The 9,635-nt window shown below is 40.0% G+C and overlaps 1 protein-coding gene and 1 long non-coding RNA gene across 2 annotated transcripts in view; one reads left to right on the top strand and one right to left on the bottom strand.

Moving 5' to 3' along the window:
* On the top strand, positions 1-4,965 carry LOC137179473 (uncharacterized). Its single transcript, XR_010927820.1, has 3 exons — positions 1-1,683; positions 3,691-3,792; positions 4,835-4,965. It is a non-coding gene; the product is annotated as an uncharacterized lncRNA (long non-coding RNA).
* The window catches only part of LOC137179469 (neuronal acetylcholine receptor subunit alpha-7-like), a 51,359-nt gene continuing 44,716 nt past the window's right edge, over positions 2,993-9,635 (bottom strand). The window contains exons 7-10 of the mRNA XM_067584144.1: positions 8,690-8,884; positions 8,086-8,172; positions 6,343-6,452; positions 2,993-5,453 (exon numbers count right to left, since the gene is read on the bottom strand). Of these exons, the coding sequence (XP_067440245.1) occupies positions 4,854-5,453; positions 6,343-6,452; positions 8,086-8,172; positions 8,690-8,884 (992 nt within the window). The 3' untranslated portion in view covers positions 2,993-4,853. The remainder of the gene's footprint in view (positions 5,454-6,342; positions 6,453-8,085; positions 8,173-8,689; positions 8,885-9,635) is intronic.

Raw genomic sequence — 9,635 nt, 5'->3', positions numbered from 1 at the left:
TACAGCTGATTATATACTGGTCAGAATCAAGACTTTTTGAAGCTGTGACCATGAAGAGACCTTCCATCTCAGTCATGCAGAGGTTAAGTCGGACAAGCAGAGCACTGTCTGAACCAGTGGAGGGACCCCACCTGAAGACCAGAAGGGCGTGTGCGTGCATGCAAACGCTCTACAAAGCAAATGTCCATATAGATCTCACAGGAGGGGCAGGTGTGTGGTCTTTACATTACACTTACTGCACAAAGTCTGCAGAGATCTGTTCCAGCTGACCTGGCACGAACAGTGCCACCAAACAGAGCAAACATTATTCACCAGGATTGCGTAACTACCCCCACCCCCACCTCCAGCCCAGGTGGTCTGTTCTATTTCACGACCAGAGAAGGGAAAGCAGCACAGCACTGACAGTCCAACCCGTTCTCATCCCAGGTCGTCAAATACCGACACCTTGTCACGCCATTCTGGCATCTCATGCAGACGCACAAGGCACCCTAAAAGAATTGGTATTTGATGCCCGGGGAATGAGAACGGGCTGGACAGTCTGCAGGGAAGGCTGGAGTGGAGACACTGTCTCTGTCAGCTCAGCCTGTTCGCAAATGGTAGGGTTGTGCATTTGTTTGTGTGTGCGTGTGCGTGTGCGTGTGTTTGCATGGTGTGATACAGTGTGGTGCAATTCCAGCCACCAACAGCTGTCTGTCTGCGTGAAGTGAAGCCTGAGATTAGATTTGACCAATTTGAACATGTCATCACTCTGCTGAGCGCCATTTGGTGTGTGTGTGTGTGTGTGTGTGTGTGTGTAAGCTGCCAAACGTCCTGACTAATATCACAGGCAGTAAGGAGATTGGATCCCCCCTGACTTGGTCTATCTCAGCTATTCATTCCTGCTGGGAAATGAGGAAGGTTGCTAAGCCTTGCCCGCTGAACACTCACTCTTATATGTTCACATATCTGAGCTCATGTTGACCTGTCAGCTGTGGGTGCAGAGGAGCTTACAGCACAACTTTGTGCAGAAGTCTGTAACTTGTCCTTAACCTTTAACTCCCCTGTACCTGGTCCTATGTTTGAAAACAACCTCAAGGAATGAAATACACCTTCCATGGCAATTGAAGTTCAGTTAGTTGACAGAGGCCTTAAACAAAATTATTCATCCACTTGTATGAATACACAATGAAAAAAGAGAAAAAAACATGTATTCCCAAGTTCAGCCGAAGCTAAAATGAGGCCATAGCAGTCTGTTAGCCAAATAAAGTGTGTGCAAAGATGTCCAAGTGAAACGCAAAAAGAAAAAATTGCCCTGAAAAGACTGTAAGTAACCCACTTGATTTTCTAATTCAATAACTCTCAGAATACATGATAGCATGTGAGTATTGTTTTTTGTTTTTGTTAAGCCAGACCTTAAAAAACGTAAACCTATCCTTTGAGAATTTTTGCTGGAGATTTCAGATTTAAAGCTTATTGTGAGAAAGATTAACATTTCCAGTTTTCTGTTAGTTTGTTTTTTTTAAGCCATGGAATGGCCCATTTCATATAACTACGTGAACAGTACTGTTGTTGATCACATGCTATGACGGACCAGGCACATCAGATGACAAGCTATCATTCCAGGACCAGTGTTAGAATGACAAGAGCAACCCTGTTATAACCCTGTCACTTTCAGAAAGGAACGAGGATCGTCCGACAACTTTGGTGAGTAGAAGCATTTTTTAAGTGTATTATCTAGTGAATTGTCGGCCCATTGAATGCCAGTTATTAGCACATTTCTCCTTTATTTTTCTCAAAATAGTAATATACAGTGAGCATTTATGTACATCCTTCAAAGGAGAATAAACCATACTAAGCAGAGAGGCACAGACCACAAAGTAAAAGACACTCCAGTTGACCAAAGTACAACACCGGTGATTAAAAAAAAGCCTGTGATAGCAAAGCAAACTGTCACAACCTCATTTTAACTGCACATCACTATTATTTGAGCCAGTTGTATGGTTCCAGCTTTGACTGTTGAATTTCTTAATTTTTTTTTTTTTTTTTATATTCTGTTACAGTCTCATTTGAGAGTTCGTCATTCTTCATTTGACACACTCTGAACACTCTCAGTGCCATAAATGCTTCTCACATGAAAAACAGATATGCTGACTAGACATCAACATGAGTCGATAACAATAGAAATGGGTCAGGTTATCTCACAAAGTATCTACAGGATTGGCTGTCATTAGTTGTCAGTCCAAGTCACATACAGTATTTAAAAGACAGTTTTCATCCCAAGTCTCATATGAGTCATTAAATCTCCAGGGTTCATCTTCTTCCAGATGAGTCAGTGATCAAGGTTTTGCATTATTCCTTGATTTGTTACGCAACTTTCTTTCTGTAGCCAAGGCCCCTCTCTCCACTTTTGTCCACATGAACTTTGATAGGCAAAACAGTGTGAGTTCTGTCCAAAAACAGCTTCATTCTCTCAGCTCATTGATGCTTAGTTTTCTGTCTGCACCTGCAGTAACTTCAAACCTACAGTTCATAACTACAATGTGCAATGAAAAATGGATCAATATTAAAGGAACAGTTTGACTTTTGGGGAAATACGACTAATTGCTTCCTTGCCTAGAGTTAGATGACTCTTATGTTTGTGGAGAGTGGCATCAATCTTCTCATTGACAAGACACCCAAAATGCCAAACTATTCCTTTAACATTAACGTTAGCATCTCTAATAGCATTACATTACATTTTTGTAAAAAAAAGAAAGAGAAGAAAAAAAGACCATAATCATGATGTTTAAACCAAATGTAAATGCTATATCACATCTCTGGTTATAGATAAAAAGTGTGGTGGATAGTGACATTTCAATGCTTTTACAGTGTTGGACTCATAGAGTGGCGTGAAAGGTTGTCAGAGGGTGGCAGCCATTTGTTTGAACTCGGCAATTGATTAACTGTAACAGCATGAAATCTGTTTCAGTGACTATTTTTTGCATTGCAGTCACTCAGGACTATATGTGGTTGCTTTCATCCTTCCTCTTACATCTAAAACCGCCCACGTACTATGTCAAAAAAAAGTCAGTTGCGTGTGTAAACGTGAGAATTCACACAAGACTCGTACCACTGAGGATCAGAGGGGACGTTCGAGGGGCGGTGAGAGGAGACAAGGTTTAACACAAATCTGTTACATAAGGTCACCCAGTAATCCTTGTTGCATGTTGTTTGCTAGAGATTAGAGAAGAAAGTGTTTGCCTTTCGTTGAGTATTACAGAGTAAAAACACAAAGCACTCAGCACTACAAAAGATCAGTGCCAAATGCATCTCTACTTGGGTGTTGTCTCTATGTTTAAAAATCCATCACAAGAACAAATATTGTCTTTCAATCATTACTGACTTTGTTCTTTTTTCTTCATTGCAAGATTTTCTCAAAACACAGCAACACAGTGTGTAACTAGAACACAAGTCAAACATTAAATAACTATCAAAAGATGAACACATTGTGAGTGAGTGTGGCTCATTTACAAATAGCCAAAGTGTATCATATGCTAACACTAAATACGCTGTATTAGCACAAATTGTGCAGGCAAAAACTGCTGTTGGGAGCTCCATTCATGAACTGCTGCATGGTTTAACAAACTGACATAAAAAGAGCAAAACTTTGAGGTCACAGTTAAATATGACTTTCACCAGTAATGGTAAAACTTTCTCTATTCACATTTATAGATATAAAACCTGGGTCTGAGCTGTGCTAGAAGGAAATGAGAGGATTCGTGGCAAAAAAAAAGAAGGGCACAGAATGATAATGACTTGAAAGGCAAAAAAGAGGTAGGTAAGGAAAACATCTAATATCTACATTTATGGATGACAAAATGGAGATACTATTTTAATTATCGATTGATTGTTTTAGTCATTTTCCAAACAAAAATCCAACACACTCGCCTTTTTTGGCTTTTGATTCAATTTCATACTTTTCTTTGTCATATATGACAGTAAACTAAATATCTCTGGGTTCTGAACTGCTGGTCAGTTGAAACAAGCGATTTGAATACCCTGGGCTCTAGGAAATCATAATGGGCGTTTTTCACTGTTTTCTGACATTTTACATACAAAACAACTAATCAAATAATTAAGAAAATTATCTGCAGATTAATGTAAAATGAAAATAATCATTAGATGCAACCTTAGTTAAAAATAAAAAGGTGAGATGTACACTGCTGTAAGTCAACATGTCAGTAACTCGTATATTTTCCAAATCAATAGAGATTTCATCTCAACTTCACCACATTATAAAGTAAGATGTAGATTTATTTACAAAAAAAAAATAGCCTTAATGGATTACAGGCCTGAGAAAACAATTTCAGGGCATAAAATATACTATTTATTGAACTCTATTGACCCTATTGTATTGACCCTGCTGAAAACATTTACTTTATTGACTTTATGACATTTCTAGAAGATGAAATGTAGTAGTGTAAGGAAGTGAAAATTGTGAAAGTAGCAGAAAAGAAAAAGCTGAAAAGAGTGGGAACTGAATATCTGATGAGATGTGAAGCCCGTGTGGTGGCAGGTAAATTTATGTGGCTCAGCAGGGATACAGATGAAACGTGTGAGTTTCTACATCATTAACTACTGCATGTAGCCTCAACCTCCTACTTGACATACTTTATGTACGGTGTTAGTACATACAGTATTACTGACAAATATGTGAGAACACAGGAAAAGGTTTGGTTCTGAAGCACTATTACAACAATTTTAAAATACAGGATCTTATGTGCCTCTATGGTGTAGTAAGAAGGAGGCTTTTGTGGCACAGTTCTAATTGTGTCAGGATTTGAAATGTTAGTTTTGCCTCTCTTTTATCTCTCAGAGAGGGAAAAAGATCAGCCTTATGTGAAGTCTTTGGACACAGCCTCGATGAAATTGGGAGCTGACATGAGGATGGTGAAGGTGCAGATGATGGAGAAGAGCGAGAAGGCCACCAGGCATAACCGATCCACCACTGCCGCTGCAAACTTCCATTCACTGCAGATCGCTTCTCCTTCGTCTTGCTCTCGGAAGCGCCTGGCAATATACTGCACTTCCTCCAGGATCCGTGAAATTTCTGGTATCTGCTCCAGCAGCAAAGTCCGCGACTGCTCAGAATGGATGTCATGTGGAGAAGAACCATTAGGGTGGGTGCCCCCGCCTCCTCCGCCGCCGCACACCACCACACCTGGATCAGTGCTTGGTGGGAAAGCTGGGTTGTCTGTACCCATGGAGTGGTAGCCAAAGTACAGGTTCATGTTCCCATTGGTTGTGGTTGACTGGGTGGAGGCCTGGCCTGGTATGGTGCTCATCTGAATGCTGCTTGTACTTGTATGGTGAGGTGGTGGGTGGGAGTACTTGTAGGTTAGGGGGCTACTGGAGTTCACAGCTGTTTTGCTTTCCTCTCCAGGCTTCTTCATGCGCAAGAACCAAGCGCACCAATTGAGGAGGATGACTCGGACCTGGATGAAGAGATGAGATGAGATGAATCAAAACCAGAAAGAGAGGCAAGATTTTAAAAGGTGAGAGATAATCAAGATCTGCCTCTTAAAACTTTGACTTACTTCTCTTTTTATATCTGGACTACATTTGTCACGATTTAGGGATAATCCACAACAAGCCATGAGGTTATAGACAAATAATACTTTGAGGGTGAAGGTGGTTCACCTCCATAGAGTGCATTAATTTTTGATAACCGCGTGGTTCCAGGATTAGTGGATAATCACTGAGACTCTGGTGGGTCTACTACGACTTGTAAAGCGAGGATCCACTGACCCACAGAGACAGCCACCGGCATCAGTAGGCTACTTTTTGGAGGATACAACTCAATGCCATTGTACTAAAAAAGACAACATAATTTTCAGTAATCAATCCCTGATAGAATATGTTCATTGTAGAAAAACTCATAAAACATTATCAAACCTACAACCATTGTGGTCTATTGGTACTATTATAATAACAGCTCACACAGCCAATAGTAGTCAGCTGGCAGTAAACACGCTAGCAGAGAAGCATGCTACCTTGTCTACCTTCATCTGATACGTGACCCTGCAGGTTATAGTTTTCCCTAAAGACTCTCATAGATAATCCTGATTAAAAGTGCAGAATTAGCCAAAGAAAATACACTTTTAATCTTTTTTTTTTGTTGACAAAATCTTGGAACATAAATGTTTCTTTATCCCTCCAACAAATGGGAGCTCTAGCCTAGTATCGGCCTAGATGATGCTCCAGTATGTATAGCCATGCATTTAAAATAATACACCACCTATGCCCAATCAGAGTTGGCTATTCTCCATTTTTTAGTCTGTAGTGAGAATTAATTCTTGATTTTAACAAATATTGTTAACCTACCCATTTAGGCATCTTCCCACCATGGGGGTCGTGGTGGTGGAACTGTAGAACCAAGACTGTCACCACCACAGATAAGCCCACAATCATCATGGTGCTTGCAAAATACTGAGCTGAAGAGGAAAAAGAAACAGCATATCACAGATTCAGTAGAATACAATTATTACAGAGTCATGAACAGCCTATTATCTGAAAGTGACCGGTACATTTTGAAAAAAACATTACTCATCTACATGTACGAAAGAGAGGTGAGCGTAGTATTTTGGCCAGACATTTCCCAAGTCAGTCAGTCAGTTGGTTAGTCAGTGGGGAGTTTATCCCTATCAACAAACCTAAGGTCATAACGCCAAAGGGACTGGTAGAAGGATGACTAACATTTTGTTTCCTAATTTAAAAACCAGCCAAATCATACACATGCTCGGAGGCATTGAAAACCACAGAGAAATAAAAATGTATAACATTTGCATGTAAGCACACACGCTACCCCATTCACACACAAATCCTGTTACACACAAACATTAGATATATTCCCCTCTCAAAGAGAAGTCATTTTTCATTTTCAGCTGTAATGTTAGCGACCTCACAGAGAGGCGGGCCAATCAAATATCATTTTACATTTCCATGTCAGAGTATAATTGGAAAACCTGTCAGAGTGAACGCAGTGCAGCATTTTGTTTGGTCTTCAATCTATCAGTTCTGCTCCATCTGCAATGTGTTAATATGTCTACTGGAATAAAGGGGTGTTTGCTAATGACTTCGTTTTACATCACTGAGCTGCCAAATGATGCCGAGCAGCATCTCTATCTGCAGCCAGCCTCTCCTATCTCATGGCCTGCTGCCTTGTCGCTTCTGGTCTGTATCAGTGTGGCCTTATAGAGTGTAACTCTGTCTGTGCTCCTGCACTGAAAATAATCTTCACATCCTGCATCAGCAACCTCCCTCCCACCCACCCACCCACCCCAAGCCACAACATATCGGTCAATCTGTGTGAAGACTGGAAATTTTCCACTACGAACTGCCCTGCAGGGTTAATATGAGGTATAAATATCTTTGCCATTCAGCTGTCATTCTGTTGTTTTTTTTCTGACATGGCAACCTATCATGGCCAACTGCCTGCTGGGTAAATTATTCTTTGCATCCATCAGCTTTCCCAGGTTATCTGTCTGTTTGACAAAAACTACTAACAGTTAATGAGGAAGAACATCCACACTGACCAACCAGCCAAGGACTTCCATGCTATAGTACTTTGTAGCCTGTCCAACATGTGCCTATAGCTTTCTGCTGAAGGTCAGATTCAGGTGGAAGGTGAAAAAAACATGTGTGGCACAGCATTTCTATTTTTTGCAAAAAGATTGACACCATCATTTTTAAAAAAAAAAGTTTTTGGAGTAGAAGACTTACACAGATTTTCCTAATTGGTTTGGGAAATACACTTATTGGCTTTCTTTCCCAGTGTTAAATGAGAAGATTGAACCACGCTCATGAGTTTGGTATCAGTCTTCTTGGCTAACTCTCAGCAAAAAATCGGATTTGTGTATTTCCCATTATTTTCCAAACAGTATTCTTTAGGTTTTGAATGTACTGTACACTTTAAACACACTCACTACTTTGAGTAAATGTCACATATCTATCACCAATAACTGTTTGCTGGAAGATAAGCCTTTGATTATTATTTAATCCATCGTAATTGCTTTTCTTTCCTTTTCATCCTTCTCAAAGTCAATTAATCATCAGAAAGTGTCTTACCAATCAGAGGAACAGAGTCTGAAGTGGCAGGCATGATCTCTGCTACCAGTAACATGAACACTGTTAGAGACAGCAGCACTGTGATGCCTGGAAAAACACAGCAGACAGAGAGATGATTAGCTAAAACAGGGAGTGAAAACTTTCATCACTGATGAGATTTCTCTGAAATGTTGACTTCGGTTGATTCAAGATAGGTGAAAACACATAGCTGTGGATTTATTTTGGAATATTCACTCTCTTTTCTAACCTCAAGGGAACACTCACAGTTATATATTTATATATCTGACCCTGTCTCACTGAATGGCATTTTCAAACAAGCTGGCATTTTCTGGTCCAGGTGATTATCTTTGCTGTGTTTATAATGGAGCTTTTATTCATCTGCTAATGAATATAATCTAACACAAATGCTAATTGAAAGCCATAATGTCAGAATTAGCATAGAGCAATGACAAATAAATGGGTTGGCAACAGTGTTGGGACCTGGTGGGCTGAGATCACCATGGTAGGGAGGAGAGATACATTTTTGTCCGCATGTATGACTACTATCATGAATCATTGTCCCTCGGTGTCAGTGTGAGAGAATAGTGTGTGTCCTGCCCCGTACCCAATGAGATCTTCTCTCCAGAGTCTGCAGGCAGCAGGAAAACCAGCAGGGCCAGACCAGAGATGAGCACGCAGGGGATGAGCAGGTTGAGACCGTAGTAAAGTGTCCTGCGGCGCATGGTGACCGTGAACGTCACATCAGGGTATGGTTCTTTACAGCAGTCGTAGTACAGCTCATTACGCTTAGCCGGCACACCTTAGAGAGAAATGAAGAGGTGGTCAATTACAGGTCAGGACTCAGGATTATAAATTAAAGATCCAGTTTTCAGTCGTGCTTGGCTGACTCATTTTCAAAGACCTTATTAATGTGCAGCTGTGGCAACTGATTTCAATATTAATGTCTTTTTAAAGTGTTCGGGAGTTCAGTTAATAATCATTTAACAACCATAATTAACATAATTTGTAATGGTATAGTTTAAATATGATTGAAAGAGAAGGTTTCCAATCAGAGGGTCACTGGTTTGAATCTGTGGATGGGAAGGAAAAAATGTGTCAGTTAGAAAGATAAATGATAAATCCTCTCCTGCCCCTTGATAACCACTGTCACATGTGCCTCTGAGCAAGGCACTTAACTACCACCTAAAATAATAAAGAAGAAGGACTTTTTACTAAAAGCAAACTTGTTGTTTCGTCATATACTAGAGTGTATAAAATGACTGAATATCAGTTTCCACAAAAGACAAAGGTCGTTCTCTGTGATGCCCTTAAATCCACATTTTCTTTATCTGCAGGAAAATTCCACATTGTATTCCTATTTTCTTGGTAGCCATGTGGGAAGCAGCTTGTGGCTGAAAAAACAAAAAAACAGCACTCTTATCTAGATGAATAACACAATAACATAACACTATTCATTTAAATAAAACAGTAATCTATTCAACTCTATTCAGCTTGTGCAAAACATTTTAGCTTATCTAAAAATCACTTTAGATATCACTGTAAAGCGCAGC

Source organism: Thunnus thynnus, chromosome 3 (assembly GCF_963924715.1).
Source record: "Thunnus thynnus chromosome 3, fThuThy2.1, whole genome shotgun sequence".
NCBI classification, from domain to species: Eukaryota; Metazoa; Chordata; class Actinopteri; order Scombriformes; family Scombridae; genus Thunnus; species Thunnus thynnus.
The sequence above is the reverse complement of the archived record's forward strand: the minus strand, read 5'-3'. Positions and strand labels throughout refer to the sequence as shown.